We start from the raw sequence: 18,118 nt of genomic DNA, 5'->3' as shown, positions 1-18,118 counted from the left end.
TGATCCTCCATGGTTCTGTCCCTGTCAGCCCTGGCTCGACCCAAGACCCGCCCCTCCCCGCCCCTTTTCTCCAGCCCCCTCCCCTTCCTTCCCCTTCACTCCCCTCCTCTTTCGTGCTTACCCCACCTCCCTAACCTGCTTCTCTTGGCCAGGGCTCAGCCCCCGGCCCATCCCTCCCAGCCCGCGGCGCCTCCAGCCTGCGGTTGGACACGGCCCCTCCGGCGCCTGCCGCTGGGGCCGCGGGAACTGGGGCACTTGGCCGGCCACTGGGAAGGTTTGAGAAGTCACTCTGTCAGTCTGGAGAAAATTTTCAGATCTACAATCCCACGATGGGGCAGACCTGGCTGCCGCTGCTCTTCTTACTCCCCGCGCTCTGGGGAGAAGGTGAGTGAGGTAGGGCCAGAGGCCGGGGGGCGGCGAAGAGCCGGTAGCTGGGACTTTGAAGAGGGTGCGCGCCGTCAGGGGCACTCCTGGCTGCTAGGCAAGTTTGTAACACCGCTCCTTCCCCTCCCCAAGCGGTGCCAGGGGGAGTGGGATGCAGGGGCACCCACCCAGCCACTCACCGCCGCCCATTCATAGAGCCATCTAGTCTCCCGAGGGTACTCAGGTTGGGTCGCGGGTGTGCGCCCTGGTGGAACTGGGTAAGAGTAGGCACCAAGAGATCTTTCTTTTTTCTTTTTACCACTGAGGACTAAGTCGAGCCCTGCGGGGCGCGCTTTAAGTCCTGAAGTTTTTGTTTGAGAAGAAAGTAGATCTCAGGTCGGGTCTGGAAAGTGCCAAGAGCTCTTTCTACACATCGTTGCTTGGGTTGGACCCTTGATCTGGCGAGAGGTCTGGGAGCCAAAGACCCGATCTGCCGAGGCACCGGCGCCCGGCGGACGAGCATGCTGCCAGGATTGGAGTCGCAGTCCGGTTGCCCTGACCAGCCAAGTCCGGCGGGAAGGACGGCGGTCCTGGCTGCTCCTACTCGATCCTTGTGGGCAAATTTTGCGCCTCGTTGCAAGGTGGAGGAAAAGGGGAAAGCATTCTTTTCACTTCTATTGTGGCTGAACAGATTCTGTTGTGCTAGTGTAGCGTCTGGGTTTACTCCGATTCTGTCTCCAAGTCTTAAACAGGTATTTCAATGTAAGAGTGGGTTGGATAAGTGGAGGCAAGGTAAGGCAAGTTCCATTCTGCATCACCAGTTTGTTTGCAGAGTTAGTGATAACACGTCTGTAAGGTAGATAGATTGCCGAGGGACTTCTTGAGGAAGTGGAAAGAAAACTTACCAGACTTTACTGAAAAGAAACAGGAGGGAAAACAAAAGTAATACTGAATAAACACATCCCAGACATATTTTCTTAGGTAAAAGTTTTATTTTCATTTAGCTGTAGTTTTTATGTCTTTTGACCATGAATATAGTTGACTGTAGCTATAGCTTTTGTCTTTTATAGTCAAATATTTTTTTAAGAATGCCTGTAAAGTTCTCCTTACAGATAAGTAATTTACTTTAAAATTTTTTCCTTTGAAAGCTCAGTTGCGCAAAAGAAAATGTGAGCAATGTGCCCTCTTTTTTTGCACAATAATTACTTGAGCAATTTATCATTTGGAGCAAAACATAAAATTTTGAAATAGATCATGAGCCAAAACCAAACAAGTAACTAAAGCAGTTCTGTTCTCCCTGCCTATTCCAACCTTCAAAAATTCCTCAGCATTTTGGCCAGACACATTTTCTTATAATCTGCTACAGATCTGTTATTTTGCTACTAGTGAAGGCTGGCCATAAATAGTCTTGGAGATAATGAATGTGATTAAACTTGTGGGAAAAGTAATGAGAATGTTACTTTTTGGTATAAAATAAGATATCAAAAGAGTGTTTTTATTTTTCTAAATTTTTAAAAGTTGCAACAAAACTCTTTTGTAGCTGACAAACAGCTTTGTTGTATAATCATAAAAGGTCCATTAAAATCTATCCAGCAGGTGAATAAAAAGTTTCTACAATTTTTCTTGAACCGTTTGCCTTTTAACTTGAAGTTTATCATGACTGTTACATTTTGCTTGTGAAAAGCACGAATTAGAGCAGAAGTAGGAGGGTTGCAGGATGAAGAAGGAAATGAGACTCCATCTAGTTTTAAGATTTTTGAATTGCATACCGTGGGTCCTAGTGGCTTGCTGACCAGATAGAAGAGAGAGAGACAGACAGACACGAGGTATGAATGTGCATGTAGACTAGATTCTACATTGTAGAAATGGTTAAATAAGTAAAGTTAAAGCATTGCTTTCCCACTGGAGCACCCCCCCACACCTCCCCGGCCCACCACCACACACAGGCAACCACAGAGAACTGGAACTGCTGAACAAGGGGCATTTCATCGCTTTCACATCCTTCCTTTCTCCCTCATCTCTGATGGGGATGCCAGCAAGCAGCAAAAGGCGGCAAAGGGTGGCTCTCCGGAGGGACAAGAACTGAATGGAGGAGGAGAAAGATAAAAGTGGATAAAAGCTGAAGGCATTATGAAGACTTAGCCCATGATGAGGCTGTTTATGCAGCCAAACTGCACCCTCAGAACAAGTTAGGCAATTGGGCTTTTATAATTCTTCAATGTTACTGTTTCTTTCCCACACTGACACTGTAACATGTACTACAATATATTGTTTCCTACTGCTAAAATTTTAGGTTGTCCTGTTGCTTATGTGCTTTATTATAAGTGGCCTCAACTGTGTTTTAGAAGTAACACATAATTTAAAAATAATTTTTTAAAAAGTTATTCTGACCTACTTTCTTCAAGAGTGGAACACAATTATTTTTTAAATTAACAATAATTATATTTGTAAAACTTATTTTAAGAAATAATTTCCAGATAATCCTTGGAGAAGGCCCAGTGAGTTACAGAGTCAGAGGTAGTAATGAAGAGTTTCAATCTTTAGATGCCTGTACATTGGGCACTTTCTCATAGGTTAGAAAAACTGAGCCCAGACTCTGGTTTAAATAGGTTTTCCTCACCTGCCTATGAGCACACTTACAGTGTAATGGCTGCTTCCTATGTAATAGCCAGAGTGAGATTTTTGACTATGAATGTGAATGTGTTGTCCCCTTGCTCTAGTGACTTCTCATTCCTTACCAGACAGGGCCTCTCCCTCCCTCTTTTGACTCCTTTCCAGTTACCCTTTCCCCTTTCTCCTTCATGCTGTTCCAACTACATGGACCTAATTTTCAGCTCTGGAATAACCTCCGCAGTCGCTGTTCCCTCTGACCAGACTTTTCCTTTTGTTTCTTGGATTCAGTTCAGAAGTTCTCCGAGATGCCTTCACTTATCCCTTCCCCCAGCCAAAGTTGCACACCCACCTCTGCATTCTCTCTCCATTGAATTTCCTGATAATGCTTACCACTACCCGATTGTTTATTTACTTTATTTACTTATTTATCTTCAGTCTCCACCCTCCTCCATGCTTCTGCCCCAAAAGCAAACCAAACCACTGCTATCAGTCAATTCCAAGCCATAGTGAGCACTGCCCCCCAGTGGGTTTCCAAGGCTGTAAATCTTTACAGAAGCAGACTGCCTCAAAGTAAACAAACAAATGAACAACCCCAAAAAACTCATAGCACCCCATAGGATAGAATAGAATTGTCTTGTATAGTTTTCAAGGTTGTATATCTTTATGGCAGCAAACTGCCTCATCTTTCTCCTGTGGAGAGGCTGGTAGGTTTGAACTTTTAGTTCACAGTTGAGTCCTTTAACCACAGCATCACCAGGGCTCCTTCCCCTCCTACCCGACAACAATAAAAGATAAGTGGTCTGCAGTGGGGACTTTGTCTTTTTCACTGTTTACTATAGTGCTTACCGAATTCAAGTGCTCAGTGAAGATCTGTGCACAGTATGAAAGAACTAGGCCTCCCTTTTGCTTCTCGATGTGTTCCTCACCTTCCTCTCATCCTGCTGGCTTTATCAGAAAACAACTGCTAGAGCTCCCAATGCCCTTGTGCTTGGAACTGGCTTGGTTGAAAACAACCTTTTATTTCATTGTGATGGCAAAGTGATTTCACTACTAGAGAAGTTAGTAAATTCAAAGAAGGTATTTGGATTATGTTAACCCAAAACATATTTTGTATTCTCTAAACTATTCTAACTGGAAAAAAAAAAATCAAAAGCTGGCTTCATCTTAAAAACACAGTTTAAACAGCTACTCCCCCCAGGGCAAATTGCCTGATAGCCCAGCTAGTTGTGGCCCACAGTACCTTGACTTTGGCCCTTGTCTCTAGTTTAATCTTAACCTAAAGCACATGTGTCTGAGTTGAGGTGTGGTCTCAGCAAGAGATTAATTATTACAAAAACTGAAAAATCAGGTTCACCATCTGTGTTTCTTGGGACTGTAAGTAAAGTGTTTACAAGGGTTTAAGGGGTTGAGGTGGTGTGGTCGTTAAGGCATTTGGCTGCTAACCAAAATATGGGCAGTTCAAACTCACCAGCTTCTCCCTATAAGTCTGCTTCCGTAAAGATTTACAGCCTTGGGAATCCAATGGGGGTCACTATGAGTTGGAATCTACCCCATGGCAGTGAGTTTGGTTTTTTTGGTTAAGGGGTTGAGAGGAGTGCTGGTGGCGAAACCAAAAAGTTGGCAGTTCAAACTTACCCAGTGGCTTTATAGGAGCAAAAAAACCTTGTGATCTGCTCCCTGTAAAGATTATAGCACAGGCAGAGCAAAGAAGAATGAAGAAAACCAAAGTTTCATGAAAACAATTACTCCACTCCAAGCAGCTGGTACATCATGCAGTCCTCAGTCTATATGACTATGAGACCAGAAGAAGTAGATGGTGCCCAGCTACCACTGTCAACCACTCTGAGGGGGATCTGTGTAGGAGATCCTGGATAGAGAGGGAGAACAATGTGGAACAAAACTCAAAATCATTTGGGAAAAAAAAAAAAAAAGGGACCAGGTTTGCTGGTCTGATAGAGCCTGATGAAACCCCTGAGACTATAGCCCCTAGCTGCCCTTCAGGTCTGGAATTGAACCCACATCTGTGGCTTCCAGCCAAACAAAATATAGGCATATGAGCTGAACATTTATACCAGATAGATAAACTCCTTGGAGAGAACAATCAGAGGAGAATAGAAGGGCTGTGTATGCACAGGGACATAGCTCAGGGGGCAGGAGTGCATGGAGGGAAGGACATAGGGAAGGAAGTGGGAAGGGAGCTGTTGCATTGTGGTAAATTGTAGTCAATGTCATGAGACAAAGTATATGTGAACTGCTGTATGGGAAGTGAATTTGCTTTGTAAACTTTCACCCAAATCACAATTTAAAAAAATAATAAAAAGATTATAGTGTAGAAAACCTTATAAAAACCAAAACCAAATCCACTGCCGTAGAATGGACTCTGACTCATAGAGACCTCCATTGGGATTCCAAGGCAGTAAATATTCATGGAAGTAGATTGCCACATCTTCCTTATGTGGCGGAGCAGCTGTTGGGTTTGAACCTCCAATCTTTTGGTTAGTTGTTTTAGGCACTGGGCCCCCAGACCAAAAAACAAAACAAAACAACCCAAACTCACTGCTTTTGAGCCAGATCTGACACATAGTGGCCCCTTCTTGGGTTTCCAAGGCTTTATCACTACAAAAGTAGATCATCCGAACTTCCTCCCGAGGAGTGGCTGGTGGGTTTGAACCACCAGTCTTCTGGTTAGCAGTCAAATGCCTTAGGCACTACACCACCAGAGCTCATTAGAAAATCCCATGGGGTGAATCTGTTCTGCCACTTGGAGTCCCTCTGAGTCAAAATTGACTTGATAGCATCTACCAACAGCAGGGGGCTGAGCAGCCAGCAATCCTGGCTTCAAGTTCTAAGCTACTGATCTCTGAGGAGCCTTGGCAGGGGGGTGAGCGTTTAACCCTTGGAACCTCAGTTCCCCTTGTGGTACAGTGAGACACTTAATTATTCATAGAACTGTTGGGAGGATGAAATGAGCTCATGTCACATGGTAGGTACTCAAAAAATACTAGCTTTTATTACCAGTGGTTTCCCTTCATGCTTCTGAACTCAAATTTTGGGCTGTCTTTCCTAGAAAGAGGTCTGGTGGCACTGTGGTTAAAGCATTGGGCTGCTTACTATAAAGTCAGAAGTTTGAACCCACCATACACTCCACGGGAGAAAGATGAGGCAGTCGGTGGGAGGTCTTTCCTATGAAAAACGTGTTAGAATGTTTCTTCTTTCTTCACTGATGTTGTTGTTGTTGTTATTATGTGCCGTCGAGTCGGCCCCGACTCATAGCGACCCCTCCTTGGGTTTTCGAGGCAGTATCACTACGGAAGTAGGATTGCCCAACCTTCCTTCCGAGGAGTGGCTGGTGGGTTTGAACCGCCAGCCGTCTGGTTAGCAGGCAAGTGACTTAGCCACTATGCTACCAGAGCTCCTTTCTTCACTGATACGTATCCTGAATTACAACTTGGAATATGGGGACATATTCCACCTTCCGTTGTTCACAGCTCTTTGGTGAATGGGCTGTGACGTGTCTATCCTAGTGTGCTTGTCTTTTGCTATGGCTGTCTAGCACATTGTTTCCTAGTTCTGCTAGCTGACCACCCAGAACCAAGCGGTTCTCAGTTCTCTGACACTCCTCTCCTGCTCCCACCCAAATACCTTCACTTGGTGAATTCAGACCAAATGTAGTACAGGAATAGCTTCCTGTCATGTGCCTCTCAGGAAGGTATAAAAATGAATTTCAGTTCCTGTGCAATTTTTTCCATGTAAGTACTCCAAAGTGTGTGTGTGTGTGTGTGTGTGATTTTTTTTGGAGTGGGAGGTAGGGTGGAGATTGAACATTCAGATAATTGTTTTCCTTTTTATCAGCTAAAATTAAGTTTTCCCAATTAGGTCTTTGTCTGTAGTGGATGGAAAATCAGGCTTTGTTTCTCTGTATGTGTTGTGCAGGGTGGTTTTGAAGAGAATGGAAAGCGCAGTGAGCTTCAGGTGCCCTCCTGGGCTCCTGGATATTTCTTGGTGGCAGGTACCCACCATTGAACCCCAACTCCTCTGCCTTTGAACTTTGAGCATTTCTAATGCGTAATGTAAGGCATTTGACTGCTAACCAGAAGGCTGTTGGTTCAAACCCACCAGCCATTCCTCAGAAGGAAGACTGGACAATCTACTTCCGTAGAGATATCGCCTCAGAAACCCAAGGTGGGGTCTCTATGAGTCAAATTGACTGGATGGCAGTGAGTGAGTGAGTTAGTTAGTTAACCCCTGACCAAGAGGTAAGCCTGTTCCTTCTCTACCTGTTCATTGTTCCCACCCTCTTGCCTCCAGCTAAAATACTGAAATGCAGCCTGAAAGGAATCGAGAATTATTCCATTATGATCTGCTAGGTCCTCTTGGAGAACTGTAATATTGAGAGTACCTGCCCACCTGGCACTTTCTCCCTCCTCAGTGTACTTTTCTTTGTCTGAAATGAGGTTGTTGAATTGGATGAGAAATTCTTGACCACAGTGAAGGGCTGGGTCTTTCTCAGTTTTACGAGACCGACCTCGACCTCGCATCTTAGCAGCCCTATAGGATCTGGCGGGTGAGGGCTTTGTGTGAAGCTCTGGGCAGGAGCCTGGGGACAAACGGGGCCTGCTGGGTCAAGCCTGGGCTGCCTTGTGCAGGTCTCCTCCTCAGCTCATGGGGTTTTAAGGTGATAAAGGAAGAAGGAGTGATTATGTCTTAAAAATTACATACAAAAATCCTCATTTAATGGTAAAATTGATAAAATGGATTTTCCATGAGTCTTGGTGGGGGAGGAGAAAGAGAGAAAGAAAGAAGGCAGCAGATGTTCTGTTTGGATCAAGATCATATATGAGAAGTTTTGCATCAAAAGCCAAGAATGTTTGAGAGACTTATGCTTGGAGAAAAAACATTTTGCTTTATAATCTCAATGTGTGGCATTTTGTGGCATCAAATGTTATGGTCATATGTTTCTTGTTGAATTCAATCATAACCCGTAACTTCTAGATACTTCTCAGTCGGTCCCTTCAAAGGTGCTGTTTGGTGTCTGTGGAGCCAGCCATGGCTCTAGGAGGATCTTCTTATCATAGGGTTAGGGCCACTAATGTAGCTCATTCAAGGAGGGAGGCCCATCCTTAGGACCTGCATCTCAGGTTGGTCTTTAACAATTGGAATGTGTTCTGACAGATCCTTTGTGCAACAGGCTTTTTTCTCTGGGCTTTAGTTACCTCAGCATTCAGGGACAGTAAACATCTTAGCAGTTGCCTTAGCTTTGGTGTTGGCTCTCATTAGACACACAAAGGAAAGCCTTGTTTATTTTGGAAAAGGGATTGTTTTGCTATTTTAAACCACAGGGGCTTCTGTTGAAAGCTACTAATAGACTAATCTCACTAAGATTTTGAAGATCATTTTCTACAGTTAGGACAGGGTGTCTTAATGGAGAATGTTAGAAGGTAGATGCAAACTTGCTGAAGGTTATTTTCTGGCGTTGCACTGCTTAATAAACACGCAGCGAGGTGATAAATATTCATGGATTCAGAAGTGTTGCCTGCTTTTGGGATGCCGATTGTTTTCCATTTGTGACAGTTATTGGCAGGCTGCCGCCACACAGGAAGTGAAGCCAACTTTTTTTTTTTTTTTTAAGCTAGCTTTTAATGAAGCCTTTTTACAAGCCTAGCATGTGATTTGAAGAACTATTGATGAAAGTAATGTTATTTTAAAGTTTTGAAGCAAAGAAAAAAGAAAGCTCATTAGATTTAGCATTAATTATAAAATAACCAGTTGGGAGTCAAAGGTGTAAATTCTCACCCCACCTTTGATATTAACTTGCTGATACTCCTGGAGTGTGGTGTCTTACTTTTCTGAAAGTCCACATCCTCATTTGTCAAATGAGAGGGGAGGTAGGTGATTCTAAGGCCCCTTCTGGGTGGAAAACTCTGGATCCCATCCGAAGGGGAGAGGTAAGGTAGGCCACTTTCTCACAGTGTGGTTCCAAACACAGTGCCTTAGCATGAGTTTGGTCCCTAGCCCTGTGCCTCTCAGGAGGGGTGCGCCTCCTTAGGCATAAACTTAGCAACAGGAACAGGGGCCAGACATAGGGTTTCTTAAAGAATGAATCCTGCTGTAGGTTCTTTGCTGTTGGCAGTTACTATTCTCCACTGTCTGGGCTGAGAAGACTGGACCACCCAAAACAAAATATGTCCTCTTACTGTCACAACTGCTAGGAGCATGGGGTCTTGAGATTCCTGGGAGCTGGGGGGATGGACTCAATCAGACTTTCTGGGGTGAGGGGAGTGGGACCTATGCCACTGGGGCTTCCTCCACAGGCCTTTCTGAGATACAGAGAGAGGGTGCAGGGTAGAACCTCCAGGGTCTGGGAACAGGTGTCGGGAGGGGAATGATGTCATTTGAAAAATTCTTTTCATTCAATATTATGTAATTTTATATTTTAGAATTAAAAAATGTTTTATAATATAGATTGTAGAATATGAAGCTCCTAAGCATCTTGGCTGGGAGGACAAGTAGAAAGTTTATGGCAGGAATTCACAACAGAAATGTACTGTAAACCAGACACCACCCAGGACCTATGGACGTAATCTTTGGGAGTGCCACCCTGCCCTGTGTGAGTCTAGGCTATTCTGCACCACATTCTTTATTCAGCTCCACTGATCCAAGGTGTCTGATTCTTGGGGAGGGGTTGGAAATCCTCTTCCCTCAAAGGAGAGATGTGGATCAGAACCCTTCCTACAAGGGTAGGAAGGAGATGCTTATATTTATCTGAAAAGGTGACAAGTCGTGGACCAAGGTGAGAACTGTGGGACTGGATTATTCTTTAAGATAACTGCTCTTATGATTTTAGGACCTGCAGGTTGAAGGAGGGTTCTTTATGTGACCCATCTGAAGGAGCTTCTTTCACTATAATCAGGTGGGCCAATAAGTAAATTGTTGTTGTTGTTGTTATGTACCATTGAGTCAGACCCAACTCATAGTGATCCATCCTTTGGTTCCCGAGGCAGTATCACTACGGAAGTAGATTGTCCAACTTTCCTTCTGAGGAGTGGCTGGTTAGCAGTCAGGTGCCTTAGGCACTATGCTACCAAAGCTCCTAATAAGTAAATATAAAGGCCTAATTTTCTTTTTTTTATACCATTATATTTGTTTTTTCTTCCTTGCCTACTCTTTTTTTTTTTTTTAGGATTTGGGTGAAGATTTACAGAGTAAATTCACTTTTCATACAGCAGTTCACATATACTTTGTCTCATGTCATTGACCAAAATTTACAATGCAGCAGCTCCCCTCCCACTTCCTCCCCATAGTTACCTCCTCCCAGTGTCCATCCCTTCATACTCTTCTGCACCCTGAGAGGCCCATTGTCTGCCAACCCTGTATATGATCTTGGATACACTCTCCATTTAGACATACATAATTGTTTAGCTTGTTCACCCATCTATCCATCCCTATACCCATGTTTGCTTTCATTGACAACTCAGTATTGTATTTGCAAAGGGGTTCATATTTGTTGTTTGTACTGCCCATGTAACTCTCTCTGTCTTTCTCATCCTCAATGCTGCCATATTGGTCACTCACATTTGGTACATTGCCCTTCTCTTCACCCAAATCAATATTTATCTCTATCTATCTAACAGCATTCCCTCCCCTTCCCTCCCACCCCTGGTAACCAACAAAGAAAATGTCCTCCAATATATAAACCTTTCCTTAACTTTCACAATAACGGACTAATACAATATTTGTCCTTTTGTGACTGACTTATTTCACTCAGCATAATGTCCTCCAAGTTCATCCACGTTATGCGGTGTTTTGCAGATTGTACATTATTCTTTAGCGTTGCATAGTATTCCATTGTGTGAATGTACCAAAGTTTGGTTATCCATTCCTCAGTTGTTGGACATCTAGGTTGTTTCCAAGTTTTGGCTATTGTAAATAGTGCTGCGATGAACATCGGCGTGCATATATCTGTTCTTGTTATGGCTCTCACTTCTTTAGGGTATATACCTAGTAATGGGATGGCTGGGTCAAATGGTATTTGTATTTCCAACTTTTGAAGGAATCGCCATACTGCTTTCCACAATGGTTGTACCATTTTACAGTCCTTGCCTACTCTTTTTCTTTACACTAAAATCTTACTGGGTTTCTGAGATGGTAAATCTTTATGGAAGTAGATTGTCCAGTCTTCCTTCTGCGGAGTGGCTGGTGGATTTGAACCACTAACCTTCTGGTTAGCAATCAAATGCCTTAGGCACTATGCCACCAGAGATCCATAAAATATTTAGGATACACAAAAGAGCTATAAGGAGATGGGTGGACAGGCTGAACTATTAGGTATGTCTATGCAGCAGGTAGTGTACCCAAGACCATGTATAGCATTGGCAGACAGTGGTTCTACAAGTGTATTTGTATGTTCTGTAAGAATTCCCAGGGGTATAATAGAGCTGTCAAGGGACAAGGTTGTAGTCACTTTTTGGTCACAGCCAGCTACCCAGAGGGACCGAGTAGTTGAACCTGTGGGCTCAGGACCATAGTCACAGGGGACATCAAACTTAGTTGGCGTAACATACTGCACAAAACATTGTTCCACCTCCTACTTTGGCTAGTAGCTACTGGGATCTTAAAAGCTTGCAAGCAGCCATCTAGATGCCAGAGCAAAGAAGAATGAAGAAAATCGAAGATTCATGGAAACAATTAGCCCTCGCGACTGGTACACCATGCGATCCTCAGCCTAGATGACTATGAGACCAGAACTAGATGCGTGCCCAGCTACCAATGTCAACCACTCAGAAGGGGATCTATGTAGGAGATCCTGGATAGAGAGGGAAAACAAGTGGAACAAAACTCAGAATCATTTGGGGGGGAAAAAAAAGGGGACCAAGTTTGCTGGTCTAATAGAGCCTGGTGGAACCACTAAGACTATGGTCCCTAGCTGCCCTTCAAGTCTGGAATTGAACCCACACCTATGGCTTCTGGCCAAACAAAAGACAGGCATAAGAGTTGAACATGTACCTGAGGTAGATATACTCCTTGGAGAGAACAATCATGGGAGAAAGAAGGGCTGCTTATGCACAGGGAGACAGTTCAGGGGGCAGGAGTGCATGGAGGGATGGACACAGGGAAGAGGTAGCTATCAGGAGGAAGTGGGAGGGGAGCTGTTGCATTGGGGTAAATTGTAGTCAATGTCATGAGACAATGTATATGTGAACTGCTGTATCGAAAGTGAATTTGCTCTGTAAACTTTTACCCAAATCACACACACACACAAAAAGAGCTATAAAGGATAATAAAATTCAGCTATGTACTCACCATTCAGCATGAGAAATCAGACGTTAGCAATATAGTTGAAGTCCCCCTCCACTCCCCTCAGTACCTCTTTAAGAGAAAACCTAATTCCCAAGCATCTCTCTCTGTTTTTACTACATGATTGTATTGGTTAACACTCTATAGTATTATTTTGTACCACTGTCAGGGTTTACATTTGGCTGTATATAACAGAAAATCTCACTTCAGTGGCTTGACAAAATTAGGGTATTTTTTGTTTTGTTTGTTTTTGCTTTTATTTGTCATGTGAATGTAGTCCTAGGAAAGCCAGGCTAGGGTTGAGGTAGTAGCTCCATGATGTGAACTTGGCTCTTCCTTGCTGACATCTTTAGGGTATGCACACCTTGGGCCATTTGCATTCTGGGCCAAAAGAAGCAGGGAGGACAGTCACATACCAGTGGAGCTTGTGCTTTTTGTCAGGAAGGTGATAATTTTATGTGAAATCCCATGCTATAGACTCCTGGTTTTTACATTACTGTGACCACTCCAAGCTGCAAGAAGAGTGAAAAAATCAAGTGTATAGCTGAACAAGTTGCAGGCCTGAGTGAGGCTGGCTCCTCTTTGTAGGAAGAAGGGAAAATGGGCATTGAGCAGGCCACTAGCCGCAAATCCTTGTGTATGTCTTTCAATGTTACATGTTGTTGTTATGTGCTGTCAAGTTGGACCCGACTCATAGCGACCCCTCCTTGGGTTTCCGAGGCAGTATCACTACGGAAGTAAATTGCCCCATCTTCCTTCCATGGAGTGGCAGGTGGGTTTGAACCACCAGCTTTCTGGTTATTAGTCAAGTGCCTTAGGCACTATGCTACCAGAGCTTCCAAAGAGACAGCCCGGCTACTTGGCGGGGAGTGGCTGGTGGGTTTGAACCGCCAGCCTTGGGTATGGCAGGTGACTGACTGCCTGAGGCCTGAGGCCATCCCCTAGGGCCGTTACATACATAGTGTGATTTTTTTCCTTCAGCTTGCTTTTTAACTCGATGTTAAGTTTGCTAGATTCATCTAGGTTGAAAAGTCTAGCCTTAGCTCATTTATCTTCATGGACATACATGTGACTATACCATATTTTATTTATCATCTCCTCTGGATAGCCATTTACATTTCAATGAATTTTTCTATTACAACCAGTGTTGTCATGAACACTCTTTTCAATCTTTTCTTTGTAGAGGTTAATTTACATCTAATAAAATGCACATATTTCAAGTGTAGAGTTTGATGAGTTTTGACAGATACATGTATCAAAACCACTACCCCAGTCAAGACAGCCATGAACCTCCTCACTGTGGACATATGCGAGTTATTAGGGGTAGAAATGATGAGTTTCAGGTTATGTGCAATTTTGGCTTTATTATACATTGTCAAGTTGCTATTCAAAGTGGAAAGAAGGCCTTTCTCTGTATGTCTTATACTCAGGTTATGCCATGGAAGGTCTGGTCTGGGATATTTCCCAAGAATATGCAAGATAGTTCCGGTGATACTCCTCAGGACTAGTTGTAGACTGAGTTGTGAGGTTGGCAGAGGCCATGTTGTCATCACTCACTGGCCTTCCTAGGCTAATCACCCAACACACTCATCCTTGTTCTTGGTCCTTGCACACTGGAGCCCCTCTTCTGTTGAAGCCTCAGAACTGAGTATGACCAGGGGCTTAGTAGCTGGGGCCAGTGTGTGGCCCTGTGAGGTGAGGATGGGTGGGGTTGTGATTGCCCTCTTTATTCCTTTCTAGCCGTGTAGACCTGGGCAGGCCACTTAGCATCTGTGAGCCTCAGACTAATCATCCATGAATTGGGGATGATGATCATGCCTTCACTGGGTCAAAGGTGGTACAGGTGAAAAAGCTCGTGGAGTGGAGGAATGATACAGGTGCTAGATTCTTTGCCTCTTACACAGTAAGCATATTGAATATAGTTGGATTTATTTTAGTTAAACTTTTCACTTTGAGATAATTGTAGATGTGCATGCAGTTGTAAGAAATAATATGGAGAGATCCCATGTATTCTTTACCTAGTTTCCCCTACTTAGTAACATCTTAGAAAATTATAGTATAATACACACAACCAGAATACTGACATTGATACAGCCATTATATAATACATACAGCCATTATATAATACAGATCATTTTTATCGCCGAAAAGATAACTCATATTGCTCCCTTAGCCCATTACCTCCTCCTTAGCGCCTGGCATCACTAATCTGTTTTCATTTTTATAATTTGTCATTTCAAGAATGTTATATAAATGGAATCACACTGTATTAGTTTCCTATTTGCTGCTATAATGAATTGCCACAAACATAGTTGCTTGAAAAGGAGCCCTGGTGGTTAAAGCACTCAGCTGCCAGCTGAGAGCTGGCAGTTCAAACCCACCAGCTGCTCCATGGGAGAAAGATGTGATAAGTCTTCTTCTATAAAGATTTACAGCCTTGGCTGCTGAGGCCCCTGAGACTGTAGTCCCTAGCTACCCTTCAGGTCTGGAATTGAACTCATTCCTTTGGCTTCCAGCCAAACAATAGACAGGCATAAAGGGTGAATATTTACATCAGGTAGACACACTCCTTGGAGTGATAGGTCATGGGAGAACAGAAGGGCAGTCTTTGTGCAGGGAGACAACTCAGGGGGCAGGAGTGAATAGGAGGGAAGGACACAGGGAAGAGGCAATTACAAGGAGGAAGTGGGAGGAGAGCTGTTACATTGTGGGGAATTGTGGTCAATGTCATGAGACAAAATATGTATGAACTGCTGTATGGAAAATGAATTTATTCTGTAAAGTTTCACCCAAATCACAATTTAAAAAAAAGAAAAGAAGAAAAAGATTTACAGCCTTGGAAATCCTATGGGGAAGTTTTGCTCTATTCTATAAGGTCACTATGAGTTAGAGTTGATTCAATGGCAGTGAGTTTGATTTTTGGTTTGGCAGTTGCTTGAAATAACATTTATCATCTGAGAGTTCGATAGGTCAGAAATTCGACATGGGTCTCACTGAACTAAAATCAAGGTGTGCCTGTAGGACTATGTTCCTTTCAAAAGGCTCTAGGGGAGAATTTGTTTCTTTGCCTTTTCCAGCTATTAAAGGCTGCCCACATCCCTTGGCTCATGGCCTTGTCCTCCACCTTCAAAAATGATTAAGTTCTTCTCACGTTAAATCATTGTGACCTGTTTTGCCTCCCTCTTCCACTTTCTCTTTTAAAAAATTGTGGTGAAAATATTTATAACAAAGTATACATTCTCTCAATAATTTCTACATGGGCAATTCAGTGACACTGATTATGCTCTTCAAGTTGTACAACCATTTTCGCTATCCTTCTCCAAATCATTCCACCACTAATAACATAAACTTAATGCCTACCTAGGCATAAACTCCCCCTTTCTCCCTCTCCCCACCCTTGGTAACCACTAATAATTGGTTTCTATATATTTGCTTGTTTCATATAAAATGCAAAAACATACCCACTGCCATCAAGTTGATTCCAACTCATAATGACCCTGTAGGAAGTGAGACCATATGGTATTTGTCCTTTTCCAACTGACTTCTTTAACTCAGCATGATGTTTTCAAAGTTCATCCATGTTGTGCTATGTATGCATCAGCATTTCATTTCTCTTTATGGTATGTATAAGACCACATTTTGCTTATCCATCATCTGTTGAGGGTGCTCTGGTGGCGTAGTGCCTAAGGCATTTGATTGCTAACCAGAAGGCTGGCGGTTCAAACCCACCAGCCACTCCTTGGAAGGAAAGTTGGACAATCAACTTCCATAGTGATACAGCCTTGGGAACCCAAGGAGGGGTCGCTATGAGTTGGATCCAACTGGACGGCAGTGCATTTGGTTTGGTTTTTGGATCATCTGTTGATGTGTATTTCAGTTGCTTCTACTTTTTGGCTGTTGTGAAAAATGCTGCAGTGAAAGTTGGTGTACAAGTTTCTGTTTTCATTTTCTCTGGAATTTTAGTTGCTTCTACCTTTGGGCTTTTGTGAAAATTGCTGCAATGAACACTGGTGTACAAGTTTCTGTTTGCATTCCTGCTTTCCCTTTCTCTATAATTTGGATTGGTGGGTCACGTGGTAGTTCTATGTTCAACTTAAGGCTCTGCCAGACTGTTTTCCACAGTGAATGTACCATTTTATATTCCCATCAATAATGGGTGAGTTTCCAGTTTCTCCACAAACTCACTAACACCTGTTGTTTTCCATTTTTTTGGCCACTGCTATTCTGATGGGGTGAGACGCTTTTCGTTGTGGTCGTCTTCCACTTTTAAGATGCCTTGTGATTACACATTTTTTATTTTAGCCATCCTGGCTAGTGTATAGTCCCCAGATGACTAATGATGTTGACCATCTTTTTTCATGACATGATACGTAATCAAGGAGCTCTAGTGGCATAGTGCCTAAGGCATTTGACTGCTAATTAAAAGGTTGGAGGTTCAAACCCACCAGGCACTCTGCGGAAGGAAGACTGAGCAATCTACTTCAGTAAAGATTTATCACCTCGAAAACCCAGAAAGGGGATTGCTATGGGTTGGAATCTACTTGATGGCAGTGAGTTTGGGTTTTTTACATGTCATCTGTATATCCCGTTCATGTCTTTGCCCATTTTCTTTTTAATTTTTATAGTGATTTGGATGAAAGTTTACAGAGCAAATTCATTTTCCATACAGCAGTTCATACACATTTTGTCTCATGACATTGACTACAATTTTCCACAATGTAACAGCTGTCTTCCCACTCCTCCCCATATATACCTCTTTCCTGTGTCCTTCCCTCGCATTCTCTCCTACCTGGAGCTGTCTCCCTGTGCATACACTGCCCTTCTGTTCTCCCATGATTGATGTCTCCAAGAAGTGTATCTACCTGATGTAAATATTCAGCACATATGCCTATCTGTTGTTTGGCTGGAAGCCACAGGAGTATGTTCAATTGCAGACCTGAAGGACAACTAGGGGCCATAGTCTCAGGAGTTTCACAAGGCTGTATCAGAGCGCAAACCTGGTCTTTTTTTTTTTAATGATTTTGAGTTTTGTTCCATATTGTTCTCCCGCTCTATCCAGGATCTCCTCCTCTTTGCCCATTTTCTAATTGAGTTGTTTGTTTTGCTATTGTTGACTTTTGAGAATTCTTTGTATATTCTAGATACTAGTTCTTTGTCAGTTATACAACTTGTAAATAATTTTTCCTAGTCTATAGTTGTTTTTTTTTCATCTTCTTAGCAGGATCTTTTATAGAACAAAATTTTGATGAAGTGCAGTTCATCACACTTTCTTTTTATGAATCTTACTTTTGGTGCCAAATCTAAATATTCTTTTTCTAGTCTGAGATTCTGAAGATTTTCTCCTTTTCCCCACTACATTTTCAAATTTGTATGTGTAGAGTTGTTCTTAATAATCACTTACTATCTTTTTGATGTCTGCAGAGTTTGCAGTGATATCCCATTTTATTACCAATATTAGTAATTTTTGCTTCCTCTTATTACTTTGCTGGTCTTGCTGGAGATTTGAGTTTACTGATCTTTTCAAAGGACAAGTTCTTTGTTTCATTGATTTTTATCTATCTTCTTTCAGTTTTATCTCTTATAGTTATTATTTTCTTTCTCTTGCTTATTTTGGTTTAGCCTGTGCTACTTTTTCTAGATTTTAGATATTGGAGCTTACATTATTGATTTGAGAGTTTCCTTTTTTTTTAAATTGTGATTTGGGTGAAGATTTACAGAGCAAATTCACTTTCCATACAGCAGTTTACATATACTTTGTCTCATGACATTGACCACAGTTTACCACAATGCAACAGCTCCCCTCCCTTCTCCTCCCCATAGCTACCTCTTCCCAGTGTCCATCCCTCCA

General features: G+C 42.8%; 1 protein-coding gene across 1 annotated transcript in view; it reads left to right on the top strand.

Annotated features, from left to right (window-relative positions):
• The first annotated feature begins 329 nt into the window (after positions 1-329).
• The window catches only part of MERTK (MER proto-oncogene, tyrosine kinase), a 180,971-nt gene continuing 163,182 nt past the window's right edge, over positions 330-18,118 (top strand). The window contains exon 1 of the mRNA XM_007959410.2: positions 330-384. Coding sequence (XP_007957601.2) covers positions 330-384 — 55 coding nt within the window. The remainder of the gene's footprint in view (positions 385-18,118) is intronic.

Source organism: Orycteropus afer, unplaced genomic scaffold (genome assembly GCF_000298275.1).
Source record: "Orycteropus afer afer isolate SDZICR_OR568_19922 unplaced genomic scaffold, OryAfe1.0 scaffold00017, whole genome shotgun sequence".
In the NCBI taxonomy this organism is placed as follows: Eukaryota; Metazoa; Chordata; class Mammalia; order Tubulidentata; family Orycteropodidae; genus Orycteropus; species Orycteropus afer.
The sequence above is the reverse complement of the archived record's forward strand: the minus strand, read 5'-3'. Positions and strand labels throughout refer to the sequence as shown.